A 16,359-nucleotide genomic window follows, 5' to 3' on the forward strand; every position below is an offset into this window, starting at 1 on the left:
AGTACCTCACTTCTTACTAACCTAGTATACCAACAAGAAATAATACATGATGTACAAAGTTCTAAGTTCTTAGATGTGCATATTAATGAAAACTTAAACTGTAAAAACCATATAGTAGACCTATTAAAATATTTAGGTTAAACTACTTTTGCCATAAGATTAATTGCCAAAATATAGAAATCAGTAATTAAAATTAATGTTCAGTTTACCATATTTTGGATTATTTTCCTTTACTGACATCTTTCAAGATAGTTTTGATTTGCACAAAAGAAAGTAAATGGATTTATATGTGGGGTTCATGAACATACATGTTGTAGGAAACTATTTAAGCAGTTGGGAATATTAACTATAAACAAAATTGTTTGCATGCAGTTTTTGCAAAGTGATAGAAAAAATGAGCCGTATCTTTTACATGACGTTCATCTTTGTAATTTCTTCATCTAAAAAAATTCACTTATGCATTCGTGGCATAAATGGTCTGTTAAGCAATTCTGCATTTTACTTTTAAACTGTGCATATATCTATACAGGGTGTTACAAAAAGGCACGGCCAAACTTTCAGGAAACATTCCTCACACACAAATAAAGAAAAGATGTTATGTGGACATGTGACCGGAAACGCTTAATTTCCATGTTAGAGCTCATTTTAGTTTCGTCAGTATCTACTGTACTTCCTCGATTCACCGCCAGTTGGCCCAATTGAAGGAAGGTAATGTTGACTTCGGTGCTTGTGTTGACATGCGATCATTGCTCTACAGTACTAGCATCAAGCACATCAGTACGTAGCACCAACAGGTTAGTGTTCATCACGAACGTGGTTTTGCAGTCAGTGCAATGTTTAAGAATGCGGAGTTGGCAGATGCCCATTTGATGTATGGATTAGCATGGGGCAATAGCCGTGGTGCGGTACGTTAGTATCGAGGCAGATTTGCAGAACGAAGGTGTCCTGACAGAAAGACGTTCGAAGCAATTGATCGGCGTCTTAGGGAGCATGGAACATTCCAGCCTATGACTCGCGACTGGGGAAGACCTAGAATGACGAGGACACCTGCAATGGATGAGGCAATTCTTCGTGCAGTTGACGATAACCCTAATGTCAGCGTCAGAGAAGTTGCTGCTGTACAAGGTAACGTTGACCACGTCACGGTATGGAGAGTGCTACGGGAGAACCAGTTGTTTCCGTACCATGTACAGCGTGTGCAGGCACTATCAGCAGCTAATTGGCCTCCACGGGTACACTTCTGCGAATGGTTCATCCAACAATGTGTCAATCCTCATTTCAGTGCAAATGTTCTCTTTACAGATGAGGCTTCATTCAAGCGTGATCAAATTGTAAATTTTCACAATCAACATGTGTGGGCTGAAGAGAATCCGCACGCAATTGTGCAATCACCCCTCAACACAGATTTTCTGTGAACGTTTGGGCAGGCTTGTTGGTGATGTCTTGATTGGGCCCCATGTTCTTCCACCTACGCTCAATGGAGCACGTTATCATGATTTCATACGGTATACTCTACCTGTGCTGCCTTTACAAGTACGACATAACATGTGATTCATGCACGATGGAGCTCCTGCACATTTCAGTCAAAGTGTTCGTATGCTTCTCAACAACAGATTCGGTGACCGATGGATTGGTAGAGGCAGACCAATTCCATGGCCTTCACGCCCTCCTGACCTCAACCCTCTTGACTTTCATTTATGGGGGCATTTGAAAGCTCTTGTCTACGCAAGCCCAGTACCAAATATAGAGACTCTTCAAGCTCGTATTGTGGACGGCTGTGATACAATACGCCATTCTCCAGGGCTGCATCAGCGCATCAGGGATTCCATGCGACGGAGGGTGGATGCATGTATCCTCGCTAACGGAGGACATTTTGAACATTTCCTGTAACAAAGTGTTTGAAGTCATGCTGGTACGTTCTGTTGCTGTGTGTTTCCATTCCATGATTAATGTGATTTGAAGAGAAATAATAAAATGAGCTCTAACATGGAAAGTAAGTGTTTCCGGACACATGTCCACATAACATATTTTCTTTCTTTGTGTGTGAGAAATGTTTCCTGAAAGTTTGGCCATACCTTTTTGTATCACCCTGTATATATTTATTAAGTTACATTCTCATACTTAAGGTAATGTCCTTTGTTTGAAAAAATTACAATACCTTTCATTCAATATATCACAGTTAATAGTTGCCAAGCAGAATGTTCACATGTTTAGTTCTTTCATTGAGCTGCCCTACCTGGACAGTCCAGTATAGCACAGCATGCTATTTTTCCCTGCATACACTGTTGGCTATGCTTATGTCAGGTGGTTGGTGAAGCATTTTATTTTCTTGTACAGTGTGCTTTCAGTGTGCCTTTTAACATTATATATGACTAAGTGAATTACTTACAAAAAATGTTGGTGAACTTTCATCGTGAATTAGATATCATACATTATATGAATATTAAACAATAGGAAGTCCAGGGAGGAATAACAACAATACATGAAGGATAGACTGCTACTCATCACATAGAGGTGGCATTGGGTCACAGACAGGCACAATGATAAGACTGCTAACCATTTAAACCCTTGGACAAAAATGTCCTTCATCTGAAACAGAAAGCACACACACATTCACGCAAGCACAACTCACACACATGGCCACTGCCTTTGGGTGCTGGGGCCCATCTGTGGATTGCAATTGCATCTGATATGAATGGCAATCTGCTGGGGTGAGTGGTGGGAGTAAGGAGGTGGGTTGGGGCAGGGAGGGTGAGCAATAACAGGGTATAGATGGGACAAGATGATGTGCTGCCTGTGGAAGCACACTGGGATGAGGTGGGGATAGGATGAGCTGCTAGATGCAGAATCCTAGGCTGTAGTTGTTGTGGAGGGGGGGGGGGGGGGTGAAGGGAGAGGGAAGACAAGACAAGAAGAGGAGAGAAGAGGTTGTAGGTGCATTGATGGGATAGAAAGCATGTGTAGTGCTGGAGTGGGAGCAGGGAAGAGGATAGATAGGTGGAAGACAGGGACTAGTGAATGTAAAGGCCAGAGGGGGTACATCATGTTCTGGACTGTGGGTGAGGGCACCCTATCTACATTCCTCCTTAACCTGAATACCTCCCTCCCTATTCACTTCACCTGGTCCTCCTTAACCCAATAAGCCACTTTCCTTGATGTTGAGCTCCACCTCCAGGGTATCTACATCAGTACCTCCATCCACATCAAATTACCAATCACCAACGATACTTACACTTCCAATGGCTGCCACCCATTCCATACCAAAGAAGCCTTCTGTACAGACTAGACACCAGAAGTCATCACATCTGTAGTGACAAGCAGCTCCTCTCCAAATATACAAAGGGTCCCACTGAGATCTTCACAGAGCAAAATTATCCTCCTGACCATGTTCAGAAACAGATCCCCCATGCCTTGTTTCTCCAGTCACCACCACCTCCGACATATCCACTGTCTGACTCAAAGGAGCACTCCTCCCATGACTCAATACCACCCAGGACTGGAGAAACAGAATCAAATTCTCCGCCAGGATTTTGATTACCTCTCTTTGTGGCCTGAAATGAATATTCTCCCCACTATCCTCCTCACCCCACCTACAGTGGCATTCCACTGCGCAGAAAAGCTATTCAATATCCTTGTCCGTCCCTACTCCACCTCTGCTCCGAGCCCCATGACTCATGGCTCACATCCCTGCAGCAGACTTAGATGCAAGATCTATCTCGGGTGTCTTCCCACTAGTACCTATTCCAGTTCTGTCACATGCACCTCTTCCCTTGTGAAAGGTATTTGTGAAAGCAGCCATGTGACTGCATACTAAGCTGGAACCACTGTGGTGCATGACAAATAACAAGCTGTCTGTCTTCATGAATGACCACTGCCAAACTGTGGCCATCCAGTTGCTGAACATGCTGCCCAATACTATGTGCTTCATCTCAATGATTGCTTCACAGCTTGTGCCATCTGGACCCTTCCTACAATACCATCTTTTCTGACAATACCAACATTACTGAATTGTACAGGTGGGAACTTTTCCTACAGCATAACCTTTGTTTCCATAACACCCTGGCTCAACCTTCACTAGCCCCTTTTCTCCACCTACCTGTCACTTTTCATGTTCTCTCTCCAGCAGCCACATGCCTTTCATCTTCCATTCCCACAACACAAGTACTAGTCTTTTTCTGTCCCTTCCCCCCCCCCCTCCCCCCCCCCCCCCCAACAAGAGCTCCCAACTCTGTGCCTAGCACCCCATCGTGTCACCACCACATCCATGCACACTCTCAGAGGCAGTGCAGTATCTCCCCCACACCTACCCTGCCAGCTCTCATCCTGCCTACCCCATGCTGCCTCCTTATCCCCACCTCCCACTCCATCAAACTGCTGGTCATATCAGATGCAGTCGCAGTCCCAATCAGGCTCCAGTGCATGGAGACAGTGACCATGTGGGGTGAGTTGTGCTTGCGAGAATACCGTATTTACTTGAATCTAAGCTGCACTTTTTTTCCGGTTTTTGTAATCCAAAAAACCGCCTGCAGCTTAGAATCGAGTGCAAAGTAAGCGGAAGTTCTGAAAAATGTTGGTAGATGCCGCCACAAGTAACTTCTGCCATCGAATACAGGCATGCTTTCAGACAGGCGTCTAAAGCTAGCGAAATGAGGGATCAGGCACAAAGATAAATACTGGCGCCAAATCCTCTGTGTCAGTAAATAAATTAAAAAAAAAAAAAGCGTGGAAGACGAGCTTTTTTCTCCACTCTAAGTTTCGACCTCTGCATTTTCATACATTACCCAACGAAGTAAATACAAATTCCGTATTGTTCATCTTCGAATGTAGCAGCATTTCAATGTACTACGAAAATCCGACTGGCAAAACTGTTTGGGATGTTTGTCAATATGGCCAACTCTACGTTCTGAATTTTTTCCTAGCTGTCAGAAGAGGTGGTTGCTAGTAGGAAATTTTATGAATTGTGAATCACATGCAGTATTTTCTTCACCATAAGAATACGAATATAAATATTTTGCCATGTATTCTTTCATGTTTGCTGCTATCTCATTTAAATCCTGTCTGCCTAGTAAACTACAAAACTAGAGTGAGACAACGACAAACGCGGAAGAATATACATATCGTGTCATGTTTATATTCGTATTATTATTGTGCCTACTAGTGATACAGTCAGAAATGAAGCACGGCAATTGACTAGATTTTTGAATCTAAGATGACTCTAATTTCTGTGCAGAATGTAATGTACTAAAGAGGCATCTGCAAAGATTTTCAAACGGAGAAAAATTCTCACTAAACTGTCATTCAGAACATCTTCTATCATACACAGTCTATTATTTGGTTCTTGTTGATCATTATCAAAGAAAGGAGCAGTGTAAGTAACAAGAAATAGCAGTCTCTTGCCATTGTTTTGCTAATGAGACGATTCCTCTCTTTCTTTTTAATTATAAGCGGCGGCAGCGCGCACAAAAGCAAGCCATGCGGCGACTGGCGACAGGCCGTAAACACTCATTATCAGAATGCAACAAACAATGCATGACACAGTACAGTAATGCATTTTCAGCTTAGAGTGATGTAAACACCTATAACAAAGAGAACGGGACTTATCAGATCAAAGAAAAATAAGCAATCAATTCAAACCAGTCGAAGCGCGTGAAAAAGAAATGGTACCCGTATAAATACGGATGGACCGCCTGACGCATAGCAATGACTACCTGGTAAAGTTTAACTGCTAAGCTTACGACTCGAACCAAGCTACTGTAGCTGTATCATCATTCATTCGACCTAAATTGTGTCTCATATTACAATGGACCAACTTTGTTTCGATTTGTAAGTGCGGCCTAAAACTTTTCTCTCCCCTTGAATTTCGAGCCTCAAATTTCAGGTGCGGCTTAGATTCGGGAATTTTTTTTTCCTTGATTTCGAGTCTCATTTTTCAGGTGCGTCTTAGATTCGAGTGCGGCTTAGGTTCAAGTAAATACGGTGTGTGTGTGTGTGTGTGTGTGTGTGTGTGTGTGTGTGTGTGTGTGTACATTTTCTCTTTTGGAAGAGGAACTTTTTTGTCCGAGGGCTTAAATGTCTTTTCATTGTACCTGTCTGCAACTCAGTATCTTTTCTGTGTAGTGTGTAGCAATCTATCCTTTTCATATTGTTATTATTTGTATATCAGTGGCTTTTAGCCTAATCTTTGCGTTGTCGAATTGTGGGCAACTGAAATGTTCATTTGAAATGGAACAGGTTGTGACATAGTAAACACATACCTGAAATTCAGCGGTGGTGGCTTTTATTAACATTTCTCCAAAGTGTTTTGGGAAACAAATGTATCCTTCACCCAGAGGATTTCCATTTGAGTACATGTAGCACTTCCAAAGCACATTCTTACTGACTGAACTTCCCAGTAAGATATCTAGAAACTGGGATGTAAACTGCTATCATTGGTGGTTGTCAGTCCCTATATCACTTCTGTGCATTAACTAGTGGGATTATCATGAATGACAGGGAACACATTGTCATTGTCCAACCACTACACCTATCAGATCAAAGCATGACAACCTGGCACCAGCATCCCCATTCCTACATCCAATCTACTTGAAGGTTGGTGCCATTCCTGGAGCATGGATTCTGCAAGTCAGATGAGATTGTACTGTGTGGGATCTAAACTCAGCATTCGCTCAGTGATGAGCATGGTTCCATGATTGGAGCTGCTTCCAGCAGTGGCTGAGACATTGGTCTGCAGGGTGGCATGAAGTGATTGCTTATCAGAATTTATTCTATTAAAGATGACAATGGCTGCTGAAGCCTAGGGTTGCACTAGTAATTCATTGTTAGTACCTTTTACAGAAGAAACCTGCAACGGCTGCTTCTGCCTATTAATGTGTAACTTGACTTGTTCCTCACCCATGAAAACTTTCCTTCAGCATGAAATTTATGGAAAATGATTCGTAAACGAATTCTGTGTCATTTTACCTGGCAGATGTATAAGTGAATGAACTGTGATTCTATCTGGTAGGGGGTCTCAAATACTTCACAAGTACTCAGGGATGGCTCACTTAAGTTTTCAGTACATGGTCATCTCTGTTGGTACGCTACACTTTCCTGGTATTCTCTCTTGATAAGTTGTCAGCCGTTCCCGTTCCTTACAAGTGACCTTCTGAGCTCTTTTCATTTCATATAATTCCAAATTATGTCTAGATATTTAATCAATGTGACTGACTCAAATAGCGTACTACTAATACAGTATTCGAACATTACAGGAATGTTTCTCGTATACATCAACATTAGTGCACATATTTTGAACATGGCTGACAACAGCAACTGTAAATAAATTTTCAGTATATAAAGTATACAGCCAACTGGTTGCATAAGTTTAATGTAAAAACATATGCAACCAATTGGCTGTATACTTTATATGTTGAAGATTAGTGTATATTTATCCACATTTAAAATATTCACTATACATTTATTCTTGCAGTCATGATCATTATTACTCACCTCCAGTAGGATAGCATTGTATATCAATAAGCCTGCGTCAATAACTTTTTCACCTCAGTGAAGTTTTGGTGCTCATTTTCATACTTTTTGTTTTCAGATACATCTCCATTGGTCTGTACAGCTCCATTCTTAAATTCAATCTGTATGCCATTACTGGCTGGAAACTCTCAAGGCATTGTGTATGCATAAATGGAAAGTTTTTCATTATGCCTACATGTTTCCTACCTTTTGTTTGGCTAGAGTGAGGGCTGTGTTTCAAATTGTAACTGCCCTAAAGCGCACTGATGTTGCTGATGATAGAGAGAGAGGAAAGGAGAAAAAAAATCCACAGCCACATGATCTACGTCCTTGAAACTCTGCCAGCATGTTCAGAACTTAACTCAACACTGTTCAATGACCAAGAACCATAAATAGCTGCACTTCCTTCAGTTGTTGAACAAACTATGATTTTGCATTGTGACAACTGATTGTGGAGATGTACTACTTTCTCACTTTGAGAACGAAGTGAGTTATTACTGACAGGCAGAAACTTGCATTACTTTTGTAGTTGAACACAGTAGTCAAAATATGTTAGAATGAATTTTAGATGGAAGACCTGAGAGGAAAAAAGTCCAATTCGATTAGGAGGATGAATGTTTGCAATTGGGGTCACATGGTCTACAAAGACAAACAACCCCCCACCACTTTTTGAAAAGTGTTCTTAATGAATCCAATAAAGAAATGCCTTCACTATTTTCTGGTTATGAAGGAGGAGGAAAACAATATGATTTTAAATATGAAGTACTTCTAGGTTGTACAGTCATGATAGTTTTAAACTCCCGCCTGAGGTCGAGTCCTCCCTTGGCCATGGGTGTGTGTGTTGTTCTTAGCATAGGTTAGTTTAAGTTAGTTTCAGTACTGTGTAAGTCTAGGGACTGATAACCTCTGCAGTTTGGTCCCTTAAGAACTCACACAGATTTGAACATTTGAATTAGATTGATGATGTATTTCAATGTTCAATACCTAAGGAAAAAAAAAAAAAAAAAAAAAAAAAAAAAAAAAAAAAAAAAAAACCCTTGCAACTGAAGGCTGAATTTCTTATTTTATTAACAATTCGCAGTTGCTGAAGTGCTGCATTATGTTAAATATTTGTAGATTCATGATAGTTTGACATCATCCAAAACATAGGGTTCTTAAAACAAGGCAGTATTTCCTATAACATTTATGTAGCTACATCAAGAATTTATGATTATTTTTACTATAGAGGTTGATGCCAATTAGCTATTATCTAAAGGGTGATAGATCCCTTGTGTAACATGAGAGAGACTCTGGCTTTGCAATCTTGACTGTGTCCAGGGACAGATGATGATGCTGTACATGAAGTGGTGATCCTGGTATGGTGACAGTGTAATGACTTGAGTGTTTCACCGGTGCTGGAGCAAGCAATGGACAGGTGACTTAGGGAACTGGTGGAGCAGACTGTTCTACGGTGAACCATCAGCAATCACATTGATGCCAATGTTGTTGGCATGGCATAGGTGACCATGAATGGACAACTGTGTACTAGGCATCGATTGCAAAGACCTGGCAGGATGCCGTAAAATGGTGAGAACTAACAGTCAGGTACAGCACTTCTTCAGCAATGAATCTCTGTACAAATACACACTGAATATTTCAAGTTTATAGATGTAAGGTGATGTGGTTGCAGGTCCTGACGGAAGATCTGTTCATGGGATACAGGTGACTGCCATTGATATTTTGCCATGGAAGACTAGAACAGCAGTAAACTGAGAGGTCAGCACCTACAATGATCAGGAATTGTAGCTTGGTAGAGTGCTCCGTTATGAACAATTAATAGCTATCCAGTTTGAATTCAGCTACAATCACTACTGATTTCTGGCAATGTTTTCCTTGCCACAGGGTGGTCAACATTCCCAAGCTGCAGCCCCAAATTTTCTGTCATACCAGCTAACATTTTCTCTAGTGGCCAAATGCTTATCTTTGCTGAAAAAGCTTCACTGTCACAGTGCTCTTGTGGAGTGCTGTGTTTGTAGGAGTGCAGCTAGCTTAGAGAGTTCAGTTAGTTGTACTTGCATTGTTTCCAGAGGACAGTCAGTCCTGGTGATGGTAGTTGCAAGGCCCATGTATGGTTACATGTTCACTGTGGTCATCAGTTTGAGCAAGACCTTTGAGGTCGTCAGCACAGACTGTGAGTATTTTCTGTGCATCTGCAGGCAAAGGTGATAGCCATATATTCTGCAGAACATCATCATTAATTGCATTGTTTGCTAGCATGTGAAGACAATGAAGCATATACGATGGTGTGGGTCACAGAGTTCTTCATTGTGGAGCAATTAGAAAAATTGCTCACTTGGCTTCTGACTATGACAAACACATGCTTGATAGAGGTGTATTTTTCTGTGCAGGACTGTGAACCTAGGAAGTCTTGTACTTTCTTAGCCATTTGGATTAGTCCAAGGTAATGTGGGCCAAGACAAATTGGCTCCTGAGATCGGTGAACCACCTGACCAGAAAGCTGGCAGCTTCACCACAGTTGGGCTAAGGATCACTTTTGCTGTTTATATGTCTGTAATTGCTGGATTCTGTATATTCATCATGGTAGGCACTCATTATAAGATATGCTTGTCCATGAATAATTTTGCATGGCACAGTTGTTATGAAAACTTACATAAAATGTGATTTTCAGACAGTTTCAGTTATACATCACTTACATAAGGCTTTATGCCACAGCCTTCTCAGCAAAAGAGAAGCACACACCATTCATACAAAGAAGCAAGCACACCTCATGTACACATGACTCCCAAGTCCAGCATCTCGGACTGGAATGCAGCTATCATGTGGGATGCAAGCAACAGGCTAGAGGGGGCAGGAAAGGGGAAGGGATAGTATTGTATGGGTGGGGAGAGAGATGAACACCGTCTGATGGAGTGTTTAGGGACTAGAATGCCAACAGGCACAGCACTAGGAGGTTTTGGGGCAGGGAGGTGGGGGGGAAAAGGAGCAGAAAAGGAGAAGAATGTGGAAAGATGAACAGATGCATTGGCAGAGGTAGCAAATAAACAGGGCAGGAGACAAGACTGGAGAGTAGATGATAGGACAGAGGGAGTGAAAAATGTTGGCTGGAGGATGTGGGGACAGTATGTAGAGCCGTGATAATAATAGGAGTGGAGAATATGTTGTAAGCATAAATCCCATGTGTGCAGTTCAGAAAATCTGGTGGTAATGAAACAGACATTGAAGTCAGACATGTTATGTTCAGCTGCATGTTGTGCCACAAGGCGGTCTACTTTGCTCTTGGCCACAGTTTGGCGGTGGCCATTAATCCTTGTTGACAGCTGGTTAGTAGCCATACCAATATAAAAAGTTGTGCAATGTTTGCAGCAGAGCTAGTAAATGATATGGCTACTTTCATAGGTGGTCTGGCCCCTGATGGGGTTGGATAAACTTGTGACAGGACTGGAATAGGCAGTGCTCGGTGGGTGGACTGATCAGGACATGCACTGGGGTCTTCCACAGGTATATGATCCTTATGGCAAGAGGTTGGGATTGGGAGTGGCATAGGGATGGACTAGGTTGTTGTGGAGGTAGGATAGGCAATGGAACTTTAGGAGTGATGGGAAGCATCTTGGGCAGGATGTCCCTCATTTCTGTGCATAATGATAGGTAATCAAAATCCTGACAAAGGAAGTGGTTCAGCTGTTTCAGTCTGGGATACTACTGGGTGATGAAGGGGACACTCCTTTGTGGCTGATTCTTGGCACTGGTGGGAGGATTGTGGGTGTGAGGGGAAATGGCATGGGAGATCTGTTTGCAGACTAGGTCTGAGGTATAGTGCCTGTTTTGAAGGCCTTGGTGGGACCCTCAACATACTGGGCATGGGAGTTCATATCACTGCAGTATGCCATCCCCAGGTTTCCAGGCTGCAAGGGACGGATTTTTGGTGTGAAAGGGATGACAGCTCTCAAAATGCAGGAACAGTTGGTGGTTGGTTGCTTTAATGTGGACAGAAATGCAGATGGAGTCATCAGAGAGGAGGATGTCAACATCTAGGAAAGTGGCATGCTGGATTGGGAAGAACCACATGATTTGTTTTGAGGTTGTGTATGGCTATTCTTCCTTCTATTGAAAGGTTGGTGTTCTGAGTAAGGGACCCAGGGAAGGATGATGAGGCTAAGTTGGAGGTAAGAAATTCATGAAACATAGGTAGGATGTAAGGGAGGATCGCGATCGGATGGAGGTATGAACTGGCAGAGGCAGGGAAGTGCTTTCATTGCAGGAGTCGGGAGAAGGAGAGTAGGTCTTTGACAAGTCTAGCATGCTTAAATTTGGGTGCAGGACTAAAGATGAGGCCTTTTGAATAGGACTGAAATTTCTGTGGAGCTGAGGGTTTTGTTGGAAAGGTTAACAATGGCATTATGGGAATGTTTTGTCTCTGGATTTGGTGGAATGTTGTTAGGGTGTTTTCGGGGATGTGGCAAATTGAAAAGGTCATCGAGGCAGAGTTTAGCTGCTATGAGGGGTGAAAGAGGAGATATACTGTGAGTATGGTAGGGGTTGGGTAGTGGTGCCATGAGGCAGCTGTAGGATGCCAGCAGACTGGATAACTTATGGAGGTGGTGTCTGGAATGCTCCTCCAGATGCTGGAGAGCAAGGGATTCGATTTCAGGGATGTGATGTTTGGATTAGGGCTTGCACAATAGTAGCATCTTGCAGAGGGACCAGAGATGGTTCTAAGATGCCTGTGCCATGAAGATGCTTTTTGCAGTATTGGGGTATCTACCCTGGGTGCAATTTCAGGAATGCCAAATTTATATTCTTGAAGAGAAAAACCTTGTTTCACAAAGTGCCTATCATCCAGTGCATATTGCTGTATCGATTATTCATATGACTTTGACTTGCATCCCAGTTGATTTTTGAGCATATCTCAAAGTTGATTTCTGAATGAATCAAAGTTGATTTTTGGATGCATGGATAATGTGCAAGATGTATCTGCCAGAGGAATTCTCGTTGCATCTAGAAATAAAAAACTTTCCCACAGACAGAAGGGGATGGGACTAATAGAAGCTGAGCCAAATAAACCTGTGTGGGAGAATGCCAATTGCTGTTGGTTTATGTGGTTGATTGGCTGAGCAATGATCAGCATTGTTATAATTATTGGTGGAATCCATAGATTCAGATTGCCCGAGTGTAAATAAATGACTAACAGGAATAACAGTTAAGAAAAGTTAGATATTATCTTCTCGATACAGCCAAGAAAACGAAATTTTGACAGAAAATTTTTGCCAGATTGCTACACTACCAGTTGTACAGTCATCAGTTAGCAGCCACCCTAAGTTTTGTGTTAGGAGCTGTGCAGAAAATGCATCGTACAAACACATAATAATGCCTAACTGGAGAATAGACATGGGATAACAGAACCTGTGATTCTGGCAGGGTTGCTGAAGTTAACTGGAGAATAAGTTTTGACAATGGCAAGAATAGTTACAGAATTAGTGATGACAAGATTGTTTGTTAGAATGAGGGAGGAAAAGAAATGGGGACATCACACAAATCGTATGGAATAATATGACGATTCCAAATTTATATAAGTATTTTGTACTACTACTTTTCAATCTCATGCTTGTGAAACTGGAGCGTATGAATGAAATATGAGACTATTCCCTAACATAAAACTTTTTGCTTGTAGCAGGCCTTATAGGTGTTTGATATTGGTATTTCATGAATTATGTTCTGTCGTGTTATTTATGTAAGTGAGCTACTAAAAATAACCATTTGTGCCCAAACAGTTTCACTTATTTGATGTGAGTTACAATTGCTGCAGTATTAGAAAGGCCTATTTTGTTTTATCTAGCAGACAGTGACAAGCTATGAAAGATGTAATCAAATCGAGAAACCACACCAGTTTTGGTACTATTCATATTAACAGCTATTTCAATATTAGACAATGATATTTTGATTTTTTGTGTAGCAAAATGTTGGTTGAACTTTGAGATAATAGATTCTTTCAGAGAAAGGAAAGCATGCAGTGTAAAGTTGAAGCAAGATTAGAGAGTGAAAATTCTGGGACATAGGGATTGAAGAAATGTGTCCTGTCTTATTTGTCTCTTGTCTTTACAGCTTTCATGTTTCCTATATTTCATTTTATGTCACACAAAAGAGAAAGTTATTAGCTAATAGGTAATAAAGGGTGCAAATTTTGTGAAGAGTTCTTATTCCTCTACTCACAAATAGTCCCACCCAGTATTAATTGTGAGTCATGGGGGTAGGGCCAGGAGAGGCACCACAGAACATTTTAATTTCCACTGTCCTGAATGTAGGTTTGGTGGCTTCCATTATAAAATATACACATTAGAATTCTGAGAGCAAACTACAGTGATGTGCAATAAAAGAAAGCTGTGTGGAGAGATGTAGCACTGCACTTTGACACACTTAAAACTGAATAACATGTCTTACATTTCCTCAAACACATTTATTTTCTATATCAAATCTTCAGAAATACCTGCACTACAAAGTGAACATATTTTTGAAAAATTGTTTGTTATTTTTCTTTTAATTTTTGACATCCTATCTCAAACGCTCAAGGGGGCAGGGGGGGTGACACCATCGAGTTTTTGCCCAGTTCAAAAATATCGTAGATCGTGGGCTGAGGTCAGGAATTGGTGAAATCTGATTAGGTGTATGTCATTGCGTGAAGGCAGGGGTGGGATCCTCTCTCCTCTGTTGGCACGTGCTGATAGCTCTGTCGTTACACATAGCTTTTCCTGTTTCTTTTTGCTATACGTCAAAATTGATACTGATTAGACTGTAGTTTTAGCTTCTGTTTCCTATTTTTGTTTTAATGTTAAACAATGTTAATGTTATACAAATTCACTAATAAAATTTTTAGGCACCATTGGCTGACACCTGGAATGGAGAGATATTGGGATACACAGTCTACTGGAACATTCATGGAAACATGTTTGATGAAAAAAATAGTACAAATAAGCTTGAGGTTGGTGAAGTTTTTCTGCAATAAATTCTAAAAATTCTAAGTCATTATACAATCACTTTTATCTTTATATCAAATATGCAATCACAGGTTCGAGGTTCTTCTAACACAGAGATCCGATTGAAACAATTGAAGAAATTCACAAAATATGATTTGTATGTGCAAGCCTTCAATGATATGGGACCTGGACCACTTTCATCACCTGTTACTATTACAACTAAAGAGGGAGGTGAGTGTCACTTTTAATCAACAGCAGCTAAACACTTTGACTTGCACTGCTCATGTATATGTAAACACTGTACTTAACAACAAAAACAGATGGACATATAGTAACACCTGCTGTAGAGTATTATCTGTGCTTATTTTGGTTTTGTGGCCATCATTAAAGAAGAGTGCTGATAACTGGCAAAGTTTTCATGTTTGCAAAGTTATTTTTGAAAGAATAAAAATTTACTAACATATATTCATGTTTTCTGCATGAGGCATGCAAAAGCAGTGAGCACCCTTTTTTAGAATGAAGTTTATTACACTCAGAATTCATATTAATATTTTTGTGACTGCACTAGTTTCTGCTGGATATTAATTTTCACTATCCTCTGGGATGAGCCTTGGCTTAAGTCTACCTTTTAATATGTCTATATGATATAACTGGGTAGAAAAAAATCTACTCATCAAGTGTAGAAAGAAGAAAACACATAGAAAAGTTAAGGAAATGTGCAAGCTTTTGGAGCCAATGGCTGCTGCCTGTAGCAGAAGGGTTGAAGCAGAAGGAAGAGGAATGGAGGGAAAAGGACTGGTGAAGTTTAGAAAATGGAGAGAGTCGTGGAAAAACTGCCCAGAACCCCATAACTCTCCATATTTCCTAAACAGTGCCAGTCCTTTTCCCTAATCCCTCTTCCTTCCCCTTTAACTCTTCTGCTGGAAGAAGCAGCCACTGGCTCTGAAAGCTTGCACATTTCCTTAACTTTTAGACTACACTTACTCTTTGATCTGCTCATGGCAGACTTTCACTGGTATGATATTCAATTCACCATCTTATGGGGAACATGTTTTACCAACTGTTCTACTTGACTGTGAACATCATGGCTGTGTCTGATCTTTTTAAGGTGAAATGTGCTTTAGGCAGTCAAATAGAGTTAAAAAGGGTTGTTAATTGTACATGATCTGGAAACTGGAGAAGATAAACTCAACTTCAGAATTTGAAATCGGAACGGGGGGAAAAATTAGTATTTCTGAAAAAACCTCTAGAAACTGAATATTTTTGTCTGAAAAGTATTTTATATTTTCCATCATTTTGAAGAGATCATCAAAAACTCCTCCTCAAGCACATGATTTGGACTGTGCTTCACACCAAAATAAATTAATACAATGGAGAAACAGCCAAAATTACAAATTTCATTTTTTGAGTTATCTGTGAGCTTTCTACATGTTCATTTGCTCTTTAAGTTGCAGGCACGATAAGGAGACACTCACATGTAGCTTTTGGCTACAGCCTTCGACAGTAAAGGGAGACATAAGCACAACGTTAAAACACACACACACACACACACACACACACACACACACACACACACACACACACACAAGCAAGCAAGTGTACCCCTATCTCTCTCTCTCTCTCTCTCTCTCTCTCTCTCTCTCTCGCTCACACACACACACACACACACACACACACACACACACACACACACACACACACACACACACTCTCAAGCTCCAGCATCTCAGGCTGGAATGCCAAACCTACCTATCTTTTCCTACATTGTTGTTATTCCTATCTGAAGTTTCCTTTGCTCTTTGTCATATGTATATCTTGACATGGTAATTATATTTTGGGAAATACCCTTATGACTTTCTGAGTGATATGAAAATGGATCCTGACCAGA

At 40.9% G+C, this 16,359-nt stretch overlaps 1 protein-coding gene across 1 annotated transcript in view; it reads left to right on the forward strand.

Moving 5' to 3' along the window:
• Nucleotides 1-16,359, forward strand: part of LOC124779577 (Down syndrome cell adhesion molecule-like protein Dscam2) — a 432,737-nt gene that overhangs the window by 302,038 nt on the left and 114,340 nt on the right. Inside the window, exons 19-20 of the mRNA XM_047253719.1 lie at nt 14,372-14,476; nt 14,564-14,702. Of these exons, the coding sequence (XP_047109675.1) occupies nt 14,372-14,476; nt 14,564-14,702 (244 nt within the window). The remainder of the gene's footprint in view (nt 1-14,371; nt 14,477-14,563; nt 14,703-16,359) is intronic.

This window comes from Schistocerca piceifrons, chromosome 1 (genome assembly GCF_021461385.2).
Source record: "Schistocerca piceifrons isolate TAMUIC-IGC-003096 chromosome 1, iqSchPice1.1, whole genome shotgun sequence".
Taxonomy (NCBI): Eukaryota; Metazoa; Arthropoda; class Insecta; order Orthoptera; family Acrididae; genus Schistocerca; species Schistocerca piceifrons.